This window comes from Oncorhynchus kisutch, linkage group LG22 (genome assembly GCF_002021735.2).
Source record: "Oncorhynchus kisutch isolate 150728-3 linkage group LG22, Okis_V2, whole genome shotgun sequence".
Lineage (NCBI taxonomy): Eukaryota > Metazoa > Chordata > Actinopteri > Salmoniformes > Salmonidae > Oncorhynchus > Oncorhynchus kisutch.
Genome location: NC_034195.2, coordinates 58,048,967 through 58,066,554, shown reverse-complemented (window position 1 = coordinate 58,066,554; position 17,588 = coordinate 58,048,967). Strand labels below are relative to the sequence as shown.

Genomic DNA, 17,588 nt, shown 5'->3' with positions numbered 1-17,588 from the left:
CTGGTACACCCTGTATATAGCCTCCACATTGACTCTGTACCGGTACAAATGTGACAAATAACATTTGATTTGATACTGAGTACCACGCTCCATTTTTTCAAGCATGGTGGTGGTTGCATCATGTTATGGGCATGCTTGTCATTGGCAAGGACTAGGGAGTTTTGTAAGGATAAAAAACTAATGGAATGGAGCTAAGCATGAACAAAATCCTAGAGGAAAACCTGGTTCAGTCTGCTTTCCAACAGACACTGGGAGACAAATTCACCTTTCAGCAGGACAATTACCTAAAACACAAGGCCAAATAGACACCGGAGTTGCTTACCGAGATGACATTGAATGTTCCTGAGTGGCCTAGTTACAGTTTTGACTTAAATTGGCTTGAAAGTCTGTGGCAAGACTTGAAAATGGCTGTCTAGCAATGATCAACAACCAAGATGACAGAGCTTGAAAAAATATTTAATGACAAATGGGAAAATAATGTACAGTCCATGTGTAGAAAGTAGGGTTGAATGGAGGGAACCCAGTTACAGAGATTTCCAGCCCAAAACCACTCCCTATTCCCGGTATAATGAACAGCATTAGAATGATTAGAATTATGAAGATAAGGACACTGGATAAGGAGGAGGAGAACAGAGACTTGGAGGGGGGTTGCAGTGAGATTAGCAGGAGAACAGAGACCTGGAGGGGGTTGAGGTGAGATTAGGAGGAGAACAGAGACCTGGAGGGGGTTTGCAGTGAGATTAGCAGGAGAACAGCCTCCAGTAAAGACGAGGTAAAGCATATTGCCTGCCTTGTGAGTGGGATTGGACTGAGAAAGGGCGAGGAGGGAAAAGAGAGAGTTGGAAAGAATTAATCAAAGGCAGACATCGGGAGGTTGAAGTCACCAAGTACGAAGAGCCGTGAGCCATTGCTCATTGAGGAACTCTCTAAGGACACCTGGTGGGCGATAGATGACAAAAATGTTAAGCTTGAGTGGTCAAGTGACAGTGACAGCATGGAATTCAAATGAGAAGATGGACAGGTGAGAGAGAGAGAGAGAGAGAGACGGATAAAATACAAAATCTCCACTTAGGAGAATTGAGTAGACCTGTGCCACCACCGCAATGACCAGATTCTCTCAGACTGAGAGAAAACGCAGTTTGATGAAAATAATATTACATTTGCTAAGAGACTGCCACTGACACAGCTGCCCCTGAGAAAACAGGGGAGACTGAATTGTTAATACCAATTGCCTTGCAAAGGTGAAGAGCACACCTTCCGGTACTAATTGATGATTGCCTAGGAGAGGAGAAACCACTCCCCCTCCAAGACAGCCACTGATTACGAAAACAACAACAGTCAAATTTCCCTTCCCCTTAATCCTGGTTGATCATCTGCAAATGATGAGCAGTCAGAAGTTCACATACCAATTAGGCTACTGGGAAGACAGGCAGCACTTAAAGTAGATGGCCCTAGCTAGTTAGAAAGTACCAGACAACCACAAAATAAAGAAACTAATCCAGTTATATTATTGTTTTATTATGCTTTGACCTTACAGAGTAGAGGCTTCATGATGTCACCGTCTGCTGTGTAGAGGCTTCATGATGTCACCGTCTGCTGTGTAGAGGCTTCATGATGTCACCGTCTGCTGTGTAGAGGCTTCATGATGTCACCGTCTGCTGTGTAGAGGCTCCATGATGTCACCGTCTGCTGTGTAGAGGCTTCATGATGTCACCATCTGCTGTGTAGAGGCTTCATGATGTCACCATCTGCTGTGTAGAGGCTTCATGATGTCACCGTCTGCTGTGTAGAGGCTTCATGATGTCACCGTCTGCTGTGTAGAGGCTTCATGATGTCACCGTCTGCTGTGTAGAGGCTTCATGATGTCACCAGCTACTGTGTAGAGGCTTCATGATATCACTGGCCGCTCTTTAGAGGCTTTAGGGTCAGAAGAATGGGCTTCTCTGGCAACAAGATCAACTCGAAGGTACTGTGTACCTCCACCTGACGCTGTTTATCTACTCTGAAGTTCTCCAGCATCTGCAGTGACAGAGAAAAAGGCACAGTGTTACAACCATATGACTGTTCTGTCTTCCTGTGACATTGTACTATTGAAAGGAAAAATTATAGCTGAATAAAAAAAGTAGGTTAAACTAAATGAAAGTTAAATCAAAACTAAATATTTTAAATATTTTGCATTGTTTTAAGATGATCAGGATCATTTAGCTATTTGATTTTGAATTTTAGGACCCATTTAAGTATAAAAAATTGAAACAATTATTTGTTAAATATAGAATTTGTCTTTTACTACTATAGCCCATAGAAACGCATTGAATAACACATAAATGGCAAAAAAGACAGTAAAAATATACGTGATAAGGAATAAGATTTTTTAAGTGTCTGTCCTACCTATGTGACTCGTTTTAGGAAACTAGGACTTTGTCGCACATCACTTCACAGGAGAGGCATTTGAATGTAAACATACATTTTTTTATCAAAATGCATTTTTTGACAGAAATTACTTCTGGAACATGTCAACTTTCATCTGCCTTAACCTCTTAATATGATTTGGGGACCCTTTTAGATTTGCATTTATTTAATTAAGTCTTGTATGAGAACGGTAGCCCCTATCTGCAAAAGCAGGGTGTCTGCAGAAAGCTGAGTATCTTGGCTATTGATCTGTGCCTTCAACTCTTTGGTGTGACTAACTACCATATATGGGCATACAAATTTATAAGGGCAGGGCGTGTTGATGACTTCATTTCAAGATGGCTGCTACCTACATTCTGGTTAGCGTTGTGAAGCATAAACAATGTAAACATGGAATACGTTGATACACACCGAAAGCTGGGACTCCACAGATCATGAGGATATCTTATTTGTCTGCCTGTGACCTACCGTTATTGATCACCAGCCCAGAGAGTCAAAATGTTTACTTTACACACTGTTTTAACCAAACAGCAAACTTCAAAACTTCAGTAAGCTTCAGTTTGGTCTGTTTGAGATATAGCTAAATGTAGGGGTATCAGATTAATCTATAGCTACATGTGGGGGTATCAGATTAATCTATAGCTACATGTAGGGGTATCAGATTAATCTTTAGGTTGGTAGGAACACATCTAGTCAATGCTATCTGATGACGTATGACGTATGGGAACATCGAATGTCCACCGAGTGCCCATCAAAAATATGATGTTGTCTGCTTACGCGCTGTAGGCATCCATTACACAGAGGACTGGCTACTATGGCACCTTGTAGCCAATGAGATACGCTTTCCAGGGATATGCAGTTGACCCGGGTGGGACAAAGCAAGGACTAGAACCATTTTATGCTTAATGTGAACTATTGCTACCTGGCGCAGAGACGAGACACACATGCTACATTACATTGTAAACAGATTTCATCGCTTTAGCATAAAATATGGCATAAAAAAGCATAAAACATGTAAAAATGAAGTGTATCAAACAGGAACCTAAAAAGAAAGCAGCAGAATAATATGATCGATATGGACAATGAGAATTTTGACTAGGCTGACAAAGATTGCTTTCTAGAAGGACTGGATCTACTTTAAGGGTTAAGGTTTAAGAGGGTGTGAATGATGCTGAAGGGGTGTAGACAAAGAAGAGCTCTCCAGTAAGGGCCATTTTCTCAAAAGTGGGGTTACAAGTTTATCAACTTTCAAAGCAGATTTAATTTCCCATTGTTCTTCAACTGCAGTGTGTGATATACCATTTTCTAGCTCTAGATTGCTACTTTTATCCAATGAAAAAAACACTATTTCAAATGTTGCTACATAAGATCAAATCCAGGTGGCCAGTCACATATTTAACCCCTAACTTCTGTTGTTTCAAACGACCTCCATATTTCCATGTGTTTGTATGACCTTCAGACGAGTCCCCTGACACTTCTGGGGGTCGTAGAGAGCACAACTGTGTTTGTGAGAGTCTCCCCTTTCCATAGATGGGTCATATTAGTATTCGGACGCTACAAAAATTTTCGGGATGTCTCATGGTCTGACTAACATCGCTGTAGCTCGGCCACCTTCCACCGCAGATGCGGAAGGCCGACATGGATTAAGCCCATGCAACAAAACTGATATCTCTAGCTTAAACGGACAGATTTTGATCTAATTATTTTTAATATGTTACTTAGATTGACTCTTAAGGATTTTAATCAGTCATTAAAACCTCACATGTGAACCTCACATGTATAAGGAAGAGCTGCATCTCCGTCTCAGCTATGCGCCGTCCAAGACACTGTCTGGGTCCAAACCCGAAGCCCAAGCTCCTGAAGTACTGGTTCTCTGTCCGCAGCCAGCGGGACGGGAGGTACTTCTCAGGTCTGGGGAACACATCTGGGTCTCTACCCATCGCATAGAGACCCAACTGGACCAGAGTCTAGAGAGTATGAGAACACACCACATAACATACTGCCCTCCCAAACCATCAACCAAAGTCTCTGATCAAATGTAAATACAGTAGCAACCATATGTCATTGGTTGTCTCCTCTTACCCCACAAGGTATGTTATAGTTCTGAATGACGATTTCCTCTGTAATGTATCTCTGTAAACTGACTGCAACTGGATGAAGCCTGACGGACAGAAGAAGATGGTGACTTGACTTAATGCTTAACCAGTAGGTGGCCCAGGCATCTCAACAGATGAAGAGTATAGATGTTTAAGCGATATCTGAAATTCATCTCTAAAAGTGATCATTGTGACTTCACTTCTAATGTCTAACCAGTAGTTTGCACCATTGCAATGACGTAAAAACATGTTCATGATCAGTAATGACATGATATATACTGTGATTAATGTCAATATGCCTTGTCCATTGCTGTTCTGGTTAGTGATTCTTGCCTTTTTTCACTGTAGAACCCCTGCTCAACACGCATTAGCTAACCCTTTAGTTCCACCTCCCACACATGCAGTGATCTCACCTGGTTTAACCTCTTGGGTAGGGGGCAGTATTTTCACGTCCGGATGAAAAGCGTTCCCAAAGTAAACTACCTGTTACTCAGGCCCAGAAGCTAGGATATGCACATAATTGGTAGATTTGGAAAGAAAAAACTAAAGTTTCTAAAACGGTTAAAATAACGTCTGTGAGTATAACGGAACTGATATGGCAGGCGAAACCCCGAGGACAAACCATCCCCCAAAAACAAAATTCAGCCTACCACTATTTTCAATGGCTGTCACTTTTATTATAAGGCGAAGTCCTCCCAGATTGCAGTTCCTAGAACTTCCACTAGATGTCAACAGTCTTTAGAAAGAGTTTCAGGCCGGCCAGTTCTTATAGCCTTTAGCTGTACCCTTATCCTACTCCTCCTCTGTTCCTCTGGTGATGTAGAGGTTAATCCAGGCCCTGCAGTGCCTAGCTCCACTCCCATTCCCCAGGCACTCTCATTCGTTGACTTCTGTAACTATAAAAGCCTTGGTTTCATGCAAGCAAGTTAACATTAGAAGCCTCCTCACTAAGTTTGTTTTATTCACTACTTTAGCACACTCTGCCAACCCGGATGTCCTAGCGACGTCTGAATCCTGGCTTAGGAAGACCAGCAAAAACCCGGAAATTTCCATCCCTAACTATAACATTTCCCGACAAGATAGAACTGCCAGAGGGGGCGGAGTTAGCCTGCAGAGTTCTGTCATACTATCCAGGTCTGTGCCCAAACAATTTGAGCTTCTACTTTTAAAAATCCACCTTTCCAGAAACAAGTCTCTCACCGTTGCCGCTTGCTAAAGACCACCCTCTGCCCCCAGCTGTGCTCTGGAATCCATATGTGAACTGATTTCTCCCCAACTATCTTCAGAGCACGTGCTGCTAGGTGACCTAAACTGTAACATGCTTAACACCCCGGCCATCCTACAATCTAAGCTTGATGCCCTCAATCTCACACAAATTATCAATGAACCTACCAGGTACAACCCCAAATTCGTAAACACAGGCACCCTCACAGATATCATCCTAACCAACCTGCCCTCCAAATACACCTCTGGTGTTTCAACCAGGATGTCAGCGATCACTGCCTCTCTTTCTAAAATTATCCACCGAAATTGTTGCAACCCCTATTACTAGCCTGTTCAACCTCTCTTTCGTATCGTCTGAGATCCCCAAAGACTGGAAAGCTGCTGCGGTCATCCCAATCTTCAAAAGGGGAGAAACTCTAGACCCAATCTGCTACAGACCTATATCTATCCGACCCTGCCTTTCTAAGGTCTTCGAAAGCCAAGATAACAAACAGATCACCGACCATTTCAAATCCCACCGTACCATCTTCACAATGCAATCTTGTTTCCGAGCTGGTCATGGGTGCACCTCAGCCACGCTCAAGGTCCTAAACGATATCATAATCACCATCGATACAAGACAATACTGTGCAACTGAATTCATTGACCTGGCCAAGGCTTTCAACTCTGTCAATCACCACATTCTTGTCGCCAGACAACAGCTTTTTGGCTTCTCAAATGACTGCCTCGCGTGGTTCACCCACTACTTCTCTGATAGAGTTCAGTGTGTCAAATCGGAGGGCCTGTTGTGTGGACCTCTGGCAGTCTCTATGAGGGTGCCACAGGGTTAAATTCTCGGGCCGACTCTTTTCTCTGTATACATCAATGATATCGCTCTTGCTGCTGGTGATTCTCCGATCCACCTCTACGCAGACCACATCATTTTGTATACTTCTGGCCCTTCTTTGGACACTGTGTTAACAACAATCCAGATAAGCTTCAATGCCATACAACTCTCCTACCGTGGACTTCAACTGCTCTTAAATGCAATTAAAACAAAATGCATGCTCTTCAACCGATCACTGCCCACACCTGCCCGCCTGTCCAGCATCACTACTCTGGACGGTTCTGACATAGAATATGTGGACAACTGCAAATACCTAGATGTCTGGTTAGACTGTAAACTCTCCTTCCAGACTCACATTAAACATCTCCAATCCAAAATTAAATCTAGAATCGACTTCCTATTTCGCAATAAAGCATCCTTCGCTCACGCTGCCAAACGTACCCTCGTAAAACTGACTATCCTACCGATCCTTGACTTCGACAATGTAATTTACAAAATAGCCTCCAACACTCTACTCAGCAAACTGGATGCAGTCTATCACAGTGCCATCCGTTTTGTCACCAAGGCCCCTTGTACTATCCACCACTGCGATCTGTATGCTCTCTTTAGCTGGCCCTCGCTTCATACTTGTCGCCAAACCCACTGGCTCCAGGTCATCTATAAGTCTTTGCTAGGTAAAGACCTGCCTAATCTCAGCTCACTGGTCACCATAGCAGCACCCACCCATATTCCATGTGTAACTCTGTGATGTTGTTTGTTATGCACTGCTTTACTTTATCTTGGCCAGGTCGCAGTTGTAAAAGAGAACTTGTTCTCAACTAGCCTACCTGGTTAAATAAAAGTAAAATAAAATTTATAAAACTGTATACTGGTTTTGTGGGTTTATAATAATTGGTATTGTAGTTATTGTCTTGTTTAGGTAGTCATTGTCGTTAACATCAGCTATCGTTTGTCAATCATCTTGTCTGTCCGACCTCAGCGTTTCCTTCAGCGCTCCTTTGACCAGCGGTATCATCTTCAGCATCTGTAGCATGTCTCCCTGGGTAGACTGTCTGGCTACAGCCACCTCAGCCCTCAACTCTTCCTGGAGGTCGGGGTGTCTGGCAAGCTCATATAGAGTCCACAGCAGGGTGATAGATGTCTGAAATACATTACAGAGCAGAATGATAACTACTAGAGGCAACTGTTCATGAACTGATCCCAGAGGGTTGAAATACGGCTGGTTGTCTACCCTTTCTGGTAGTTAACTAATCAGTTGACTTGGATATCTCTCATACAGCCTCACAGAACCAGGCCTAAACAACAGGATAAGGTGATTACTGTTGGAAGTCATTATCAGCCATCAGTTCAGTGACGCTGGCCTTGATGTCCTCTAAAGACAACTTGTAATAGATGTTTTATAGAGAGGTTATATACAGGTTACTACCGTGTCTACCCCTCCAGCCATCAGTTCAGTGACGCTGGCCTTAATGTCCTCTATAGACAGCTTGTCTAACATCAGAAGGCTGGCCAGGACTCCTGGATACTTCCCGTGGGTGTTAGTGTCTTGACGCATCGTCCTGTAGATGTTCTGGATGCAGCGGTCAGCTGGGGGCCGTAATGTAATCAGGACAGTATAACAGTGAACCAACAGAGGTACTGATACAGACACAGCACGAACACAGTGTTATCTGGGATCTTAAATGCATCATACGGATCACAGACAACTGTCTTCTTCCTGGCTTTACTTTTTTGGTTTCCCTAAATAGATGACAGCCCTAACACCTCTCACTGGACCTAACACTTCCCCCTGGCCCTAACACTTCCCCCTGGCCCTAACACTTCCCACTGGCCCTAACACTTCCCACTGGCCCTAACACCTCCCCCTGGCCCTAACACTTCCCCCTGGCCCTAACACTTCCCCCTGGCCCTAACACTTCCCACTGGCCCTAACACTTCCCCCTGGCCCTAACACTTCCCCCTGGCCCTAACACTTCCCCCTGGCCCTAACCCTTCCCCCTGGCCCAGATCCTTCCCCCTGGCCCAGATCCTTCCCCCTGGCCCAGATCCTTCCCCCTGGCCCAGATCCTTCCCACTGGCCCAGATCCTTCCCACTGGCCCAGATCCTTCACCCTGGCCCAAACCCTTCCCCCTGGCCCAAACCCTTGACCTTAAGTCTTTCCCTTGACCCTATCCCATCCCCTGGCCCTGACCCTTCCCCTTGGCCCTGACCCATCCCCTTGGCCCTGACCCTTCCCCTTGGCCCTGACCCATCCCCTTGGCCCTGACCCTTCCCCTTGGCCCTGACCCTGACCCTTCCCCTTGGCCCTGACCCTTCCCCTTGGCCCTGACCCTTCCCCTTGGCCCTGACCCTTCAATGTTTTCAGATATCACAGGGATATGCTATGAGTATTGTCTTACCCTGGTTGAAGATGCCATCCCAGGCCTCTACATGATCTCTCCAGATCTTGGCTCCTACCCTCCTCAGCATGGCTGGGGGGATGTACAGCATGGGAGAGGTAGTCTTGAACATCAGAGAGATGCAGTCAATGAAGTGTTGGGCCTCAGGGTTGATGTAGTCCAACATCAGGCCCAGACGTTCCCCATACAGAACTGAACCCACCGCTGTAGAGGAGAGTACACAGGTTAGACACAGACTCACATACAGCATCGAACCCACCACTGTAGATAAGAGAACACAGGTTAGACATTCCATACAGAACAGAACCTACCGTGTTACAGCACAGCAAATGTGAGACATTGTACAATACTGAGTGTACATGCAATAATATCAGGTAAATATAGTATAATATACAGTAGAGGAGGGTACATTACGACAGCCTAAGACACCAGTTGTCGATGTCCTATGACCCCTAAGGAGTAATGGGCCTAATTAAGTAAGTAAGATATTAGTTGTCATCATCGATGTCCTATGACCCCTAAGGAGCGATGGACCTAATTAAGGAAGTAAGATATTCCCAGAAATATAAGATGTTATTACATTATTTGAGACAATATGGTACGATGTCTTGCGAAAGTATTCACCCCCTTGACATTTTTCCTATTTTATTGCCTTACAACCTGGAACTAACATTGATTTTTGTGGGGGGTTTGTATCATTTGATTTACACAACATGCCTATCACTTTGAAAATGCTAAATATTTTATATTGTGAAACAAACAAGAAATAAGACAAAAGAACAGAAAACTTGAGCGTGGATAACTATTCACCCCCCCCAAAGGCAATACTTTGTAGAACCACCTTTTACTGTAATTACAGCTGCAAGTCTCTTGGGGTATGTCTCTATAAGCTTGACACATCTAGCCACTGGGATTTTTGCCCATTCTTCAAGGCATAACTGCTCCAGCTCCTTCAAGTTGGATGGGTTCCGTTGGTGTACAGCAATCTTTAAGTTGCACCACAGATTCTCAATTGGATTGAGGTCTGGGCTTTGACTAGGCCATTCTAAGACATTTAAACCACTCGAGTGTTGCTTTAGCGGTATGCTTAGGGTCATTGTCCTGCTGGAAGGTGAACATCCGTCCCAGTCTCAAATGTCTGGAAGACTGAAACAGGTTTCCCTCAAGAATTTCCCTATATTTAGTGACATCCATCATTACTTCAATTTCCTTAAATTTCTCAGTCCCTGCCGATGGAAAAGCATCCCCATAGCATGATGCTGCCACCACCATGCTTCACTGTGGGGATGATGTTCATGGGAAGATGAGAGGTGTTGGGTTTGCTCCAGACATAGCATTTTCCTTGATGGCCAAAATACTCTTGTCATCTGACAAGAGTACCGTTTTCCATATGTTTGGGGAGTCTCCCACATACCTTTTGGCGAACACCAAATGTGTTTTCTTATTTTTTTCTTTAAGCAATGGCTCTTTCTGGCCACTCTTCTGTAAAGCCCAGCTCTGTGGAGTGTACTGCTTAAAGTGGTCCTATGGACAGATACTCCAATCTGTGGAGCTTTGCAGCTCCTTCAGGGTTGTCTTTGGTCTCTTTGTTGCCTCTCTGATTATTAATGCCCTCCTTGCCTGGTCCGTGAGTTTTGGTGGGCGCCCTCTCTTGGGAGGGTTTGTTGTGGTGCCATATTCTTTACATTTTTTAATAATGGTGCTCTGTGGGATGTTCAAAGTTTTGGATATTTTTTTATAACCCAACCCTGATCTGTACTTCTCTACAACTTTCTGTTTGGAGAGCTCCTTGTTCTTCATGGTGCTGCTTGCTTGGTGGTGCCCCTTGCTTAGTGGTGTTGCAGACTCTGGGGCATTTCAGAACAGGTGTATACAGTATATACCGAGATCATATGACAGATCATGTGACACTTAGATTGCACACAGGTGGACCTTATTTAACTAATTGTGTGACTTCTGAAGGTAATTGGTTGCCCCAGATCTTATTTAGGGGCTTCATAGCAAATGGGGTGAATACATATGCACGCACCACTTTTCCGTTGTAAATATTTTTGAATCAAGTCATTTTTTTCACTTCACCAATTTGGACTATTTTGTGTATGTCCATTACATGAAATCCAAGTAAGAAATCTATTTAAATTACAGGTTGCAATGCAACAAAATAGGAGAAACACGGGATGAAGACTTTTGCAAGGCCCAGTGCTGGTATGAGTCAGTGTATAAAACATGGTCATCACAGATTTCAAGACAGAAGTAAATATTAGGTGAAACGGACTTACATTCCAGAGCGTATTTGAAGAGTTCTTGAGAAAGATCGGTGGTCCATTTGTCCTGTCCACTCCTTTCTATCTTCTTATGTACTCGGGCCACAAAGTCCTGTCCAACCTCATCCAACAGAGGAACAAAGTTCCCCAACACCTTGGGAGAGATCACCTCTCTATTCAGAATCACCCTGTTGGACCGCCAGTCCTCCCCATTCCTACAGGGAGAAAAAGACCAAACCTTGTTGTGAATTGTTTTGTTTTGGAATGTCACAGAACCAGCCAAACTAAATCTCAATAACTAAGTGTCAATAACTAAATCTCAATAACTAAGTGTCAATAACTAAATCTCAATAACTAAGTGTCTATAACTAAATCTCAATAACTAAGTGTCAATAACTAAATCTCAATAACTAAGTGTCAATAACTAAATCTCAATAACTAAGTGTCAATAACTAAATCTCAATAACAAAATCTGTCAATAATGCCTGATTCACACTATGGGGCCACACCTGGCCTGGTTACCATCTACCACGCTATAGGGCCACACCTGGCCTGGTTACCATCTACCACACTATAGGGCCACACCTGGCCTGGTTACCATCTACCACGCTATAGGGCCACACCTGGCCTGGTTACCATCTACCACACTATAGGGCCACACCTGGCCTGGTTACCATCTACCACGCTATAGGGCCACACCTGGCCTGGTTACCATCTACCACACTATAGGGCCACACCTGGCCTGGTTACCATCTACCACGCTATAGGGCCACACCTGGCCTGGTTACCATCTACCACATTATAGGGCCACACCTGGTCTGGTTACCATCTACCACGCTATAGGGCCACACCTGGTCTGGTTACATCTACCACGCTATAGGGCCACACCTGGCCTGGTTACCATCTACCACATTATAGGGCCACACCTGGTCTGGTTACCATCTACCACATTATAGGGCCACATCTGGTCTGGTTACATCTACCACACTATAGGGCCACACCTGGCTTGGTTACCATCTACCACATTATAGGGCCACACCTGGTCTGGTTACCATCTACCACGCTATAGGGCCACACCTGGCCTGGTTACCATCTACCAGGCTATAGGGCCACACCTGGCCTGGTTACCATCTACCATGCTATAGGGCCACACCTGGCCTGGTTACCATCTACCACACTATAGGGCCACACCTGGCCTGGTTACCATCTACCACGCTATAGGGCCACACCTGGCCTGGTTACCATCTACCACGCTATAGGGCCACACCTGGCCTGGTTACCATCTACCACATTATAGGGCCACATCTGGCCTGGTTACCATCTACCACGCTATAGGGCCACACCTGGCCTGGTTACCATCTACCACGCTATAGGGCCACACCTGGCCTGGTTACCATCTACCACATTATAGGGCCACATCTGGTCTGGTTACCATCTACCACGCTATAGGGCCACGCCTGGCCTGGTTACCATCTACCACGCTATAGGGCCACACCTGGCCTGGTTACCATCTACCACATTATAGGGCCACACCTGGTCTGGTTACCATCTACCACACTATAGGGCCACACCTGGTCTGGTTACCATCTACCACATTATAGGGCCACACCTGGCCTGGTTACCATCTACCACATTATAGGGCCACATCTGGCCTGGTTACCATCTACCACGCTATAGGGCCACACCTGGCCTGGTTACCATCTACCACGCTATAGGGCCACACCTGGCCTGGTTACCATCTACCACATTATAGGGCCACATCTGGTCTGGTTACCATCTACCACGCTATAGGGCCACGCCTGGCCTGGTTACCATCTACCACGCTATAGGGCCACACCTGGCCTGGTTACCATCTACCACATTATAGGGCCACACCTGGTCTGGTTACCATCTACCACACTATAGGGCCACACCTGGTCTGGTTACCATCTACCACATTATAGGGCCACACCTGGTCTGGTTACCATCTACCACACTATAGGGCCACACCTGGTCTGGTTACCATCTACCACATTATAGGGCCACACCTGGCCTGGTTACCATCTACCACATTATAGGGCCACATCTGGCCTGGTTACCATCTACCACGCTATAGGGCCACACCTGGCCTGGTTACCATCTACCACGCTATAGGGCCACACCTGGCTTGGTTACCATCTACCACATTATAGGGCCACACCTGGTCTGGTTACCATCTACCACGCTATAGGGCCACACCTGGCCTGGTTACCATCTACCAGGCTATAGGGCCACACCTGGCCTGGTTACCATCTACCATGCTATAGGGCCACACCTGGCCTGGTTACCATCTACCACACTATAGGGCCACACCTGGCCTGGTTACCATCTACCACGCTATAGGGCCACACCTGGCCTGGTTACCATCTACCACGCTATAGGGCCACACCTGGCCTGGTTACCATCTACCACATTATAGGGCCACATCTGGCCTGGTTACCATCTACCACGCTATAGGGCCACACCTGGCCTGGTTACCATCTACCACGCTATAGGGCCACACCTGGCCTGGTTACCATCTACCACATTATAGGGCCACATCTGGTCTGGTTACCATCTACCACGCTATAGGGCCACGCCTGGCCTGGTTACCATCTACCACGCTATAGGGCCACACCTGGCCTGGTTACCATCTACCACATTATAGGGCCACACCTGGTCTGGTTACCATCTACCACACTATAGGGCCACACCTGGTCTGGTTACCATCTACCACATTATAGGGCCACACCTGGCCTGGTTACCATCTACCACATTATAGGGCCACATCTGGCCTGGTTACCATCTACCACGCTATAGGGCCACACCTGGCCTGGTTACCATCTACCACGCTATAGGGCCACACCTGGCCTGGTTACCATCTACCACATTATAGGGCCACATCTGGTCTGGTTACCATCTACCACGCTATAGGGCCACGCCTGGCCTGGTTACCATCTACCACGCTATAGGGCCACACCTGGCCTGGTTACCATCTACCACATTATAGGGCCACACCTGGTCTGGTTACCATCTACCACACTATAGGGCCACACCTGGTCTGGTTACCATCTACCACATTATAGGGCCACACCTGGTCTGGTTACCATCTACCATGCTATAGGGCCACACCTGGCCTGGTTACCATCTACCAGGCTATAGGGCCACACCTGGCCTGGTTACCATCTACCATGCTATAGGGCTACACCTGGCCTGGTTGCCATCTACCACGCTATAGGGCCACACCTGGCCTGGTTACCATCTACCACGCTATAGGGCCACACCTGGCCTGGTTACCATCTACCACATTATAGGGCCACATCTGGTCTGGTTACCATCTACCACATTATAGGGCCACATCTGGTCTGGTTACCATCTACCATGCTATAGGGCCATACCAAGCCAAGCTGTACTGGGCTGGCCTGTAGATATGGCCATGTGAAAAGATATCTGAGATAACAGAGTAGAGTTTGGGTAAACCCTAAACTGTTAGCCAGGGTACCGGTCTCTTTAGCCAACATTCCACTTAGTTGTTATTGCCAAATGCATGGCAAGGAGTGGAATGTTGTGTCAAGAGACTGTTGCCCAGGCTACAATACCGTAGTGTGAATAGTCAAAACATCACAAAAAGGAAAGCTTATGATGACAATGATTTGAAAGTCCTTATTTAAACAACTGTTTGACAGATATAACAGAACAGTGTACGTACTTGAGCAGGACTCCATATTTCCTGTTCCTGTAGTCTCTGTATGAGGTCCATGCCTCCACCGTTAACCTCTTGGGGTAGTGTCCTTCTGCCTTGAACAGGATGGCTGCATCCTCCGGCTTTATAATGTTTACACTATCATAGTAGCCTATCTTCTCCCTGTCAGGAACAATGACAGAGAACAGCAGATCGTCTAATTTATGTTCAAAGATTTTGGTTTTGTTCACACTCATAGTAGTCCATCTTCTCCCTGCAGGACAATGAAGCATGTTTGAACCGCAGTAAATATAGCAGACTGTACCTTTGTTACAATCAAACATATTTTGCTCCTAGAAATCCCATTCTAAATGTTAATGATTCTATATGGCTAGTTTCATATTGTATTTGTCTGATGGAAAAGATTGCTCACCTGAACAAAGCTCATTCCAAAATGTAGTGTTTTGTCTGCAGCAACAACACAAACCGTATTGAAGCGTTATGTTGAAGTGGGTTCTAGCTATAACTATGGTTCACTGCAGAGCTGAAACGTTTAGTTGTGAATAATAACAATACAGTATTCACTGATTCACCAGTTTGGTGTTTTATTAGGATCCCTGTTACCTGTTGCAAAAGCAGTAGCTACTCTTCCTGGGGTAGACACAGGTTAATAATATTATAACGTTGTCCCCGTTGACATCATAACGGAATGACATTTGATTCTTAACGTAGGCCTGTTCAATTTTATGCAATTTGGCAGATGCTTTTAGCCAAAGCCTCTTAGTAATTAGTGACATTTTGACATATTTGGTCCTGAGTATTGAACCCATCATCCTAGCGTTTCAAGGCCCATGTTCTGCTAACTGTTCTACAGAGGACCATGTTCTGCTGACTGTTCTACAGAGGACCATGTTCTACAGAGGACCATGTTCTACTAACTGTTCTACAGAGGACCATGTTCTGCTGACTGTTCTACAGAGGACCATGTTCTGCTGACTGTTCTACAGAGGACCATGTTCTACAGAGGACCATGTTCTGCTGACTGTTCTACAGAGGACCATGTTCTGCTGACTGTTCTACAGAGGACCATGTTCTGCTGACTGTTCTACAGAGGACCATGTTCTGCTGACTGTTCTACAGAGGACCATGTTCTGCTGACTGTTCTACAGAGGACCATGTTCTGCTAACTGTTCTACAGAGGACCATGTTCTGCTGACTGTTCTACAGAGGACCATGTTCTGCTAACTGTTCTACAGAGGACCATGTTCTGCTGACTGTTCTACAGAGGACCATGTTCTGCTGACTGTTCTACAGAGGACCATGTTCTGCTGACTGTTCTACAGAGGACCATGTTCTGCTGACTGTTCTACAGAGGACCATGTTCTGCTGACTGTTCTACAGAGGACCATGTTCTGCTAACTGTTCTACAGAGGACCATGTCCTGCTGACTGTTCTACAGAGGACCATGTTCTGCTGACTGTTCTACAGAGGACCATGTTCTGCTGACTGTTCTACAGAGGACCATGTTCTGCTGACTGTTCTACAGAGGACCATGTTCTGCTGCCTGTTCTACAGAGGACCATGTTCTGCTGACTGTTCTACAGAGGACCATGTTCTGCTGACTGTTCTACAGAGGACCATGTTCTACTAACTGTTCTACAGAGGACCATGTTCTGCTGACTGTTCTACATAGGACCATGTTCTGCTGACTGTTCTACAGAGGACCATGTTCTGCTGACTGTTCTACAGAGGACCATGTTCTACAGAGGACCATGTTCTGCTGACTGTTCTACAGAGGACCATGTTCTGCTGACTGTTCTACAGAGGACCATGTTCTGCTGACTGTTCTACAGAGGACCATGTTCTGCTAACTGTTCTACAGAGGACCATGTCCTGCTGACTGTTCTACAGAGGACCATGTCCTGCTGACTGTTCTACAGAGGACCATGTTCTGCTGACTGTTCTACAGAGGACCATGTTCTGCTGACTGTTCTACAGAGGACCATGTTCTGCTGACTGTTCTACAGAGGACCATGTTCTGCTGACTGTTCTACAGAGGACCATGTTCTGCTGCCTGTTCTACAGAGGACCATGTTCTGCTGACTGTTCTACAGAGGACCATGTTCTGCTGACTGTTCTACAGAGGACCATGTTCTACTAACTGTTCTACAGAGGACCATGTTCTGCTAACTGTTCTACATAGGACCATGTTCTGCTGACTGTTCTACAGAGGACCATGTTCTGCTGACTGTTCTACAGAGGACCATGTTCTGCTAACTGTTCTACAGAGGACCATGTTCTGCTGACTGTTCTACAGAGGACCATGTTCTACAGAGGACCATGTTCTGCTGACTGTTCTACAGAGGACCATGTTCTGCTGACTGTTCTACAGAGGACCATGTTCTGCTGACTGTTCTACAGAGGACCATGTTCTGCTGACTGTTCTACAGAGGACCATGTTCTATTAACTGTTCTACAGAGGACCATGTTCTGCTGACTGTTCTACAGAGGACCATGTTCTGCTGACTGTTCTACAGAGGACCATGTTCTACTAACTGTTCTACAGAGGACCATGTTCTGCTAACTGTTCTACATAGGACCATGTTCTGCTGACTGTTCTACAGAGGACCATGTTCTGCTGACTGTTCTACAGAGGACCATGTTCTGCTAACTGTTCTACAGAGGACCAT

The 17,588-nt window shown here is 45.6% G+C and overlaps 1 protein-coding gene across 1 annotated transcript in view; it reads right to left on the bottom strand.

Annotated features, from left to right (window-relative positions):
- Positions 1 to 1,497: 1,497 nt before the first annotated feature.
- LOC109867358 (cholesterol side-chain cleavage enzyme, mitochondrial) overlaps positions 1,498 to 17,588 on the bottom strand; it is a 48,102-nt gene continuing 32,011 nt past the window's right edge. Inside the window, exons 2-9 of the mRNA XM_020456479.2 lie at positions 14,926 to 15,081; positions 11,235 to 11,434; positions 8,956 to 9,159; positions 7,982 to 8,142; positions 7,530 to 7,696; positions 4,492 to 4,570; positions 4,185 to 4,376; positions 1,498 to 2,019 (exon numbers count right to left, since the gene is read on the bottom strand). Coding sequence (XP_020312068.1) covers positions 1,897 to 2,019; positions 4,185 to 4,376; positions 4,492 to 4,570; positions 7,530 to 7,696; positions 7,982 to 8,142; positions 8,956 to 9,159; positions 11,235 to 11,434; positions 14,926 to 15,081 — 1,282 coding nt within the window. The 3' untranslated portion in view covers positions 1,498 to 1,896. The remainder of the gene's footprint in view (positions 2,020 to 4,184; positions 4,377 to 4,491; positions 4,571 to 7,529; positions 7,697 to 7,981; positions 8,143 to 8,955; positions 9,160 to 11,234; positions 11,435 to 14,925; positions 15,082 to 17,588) is intronic.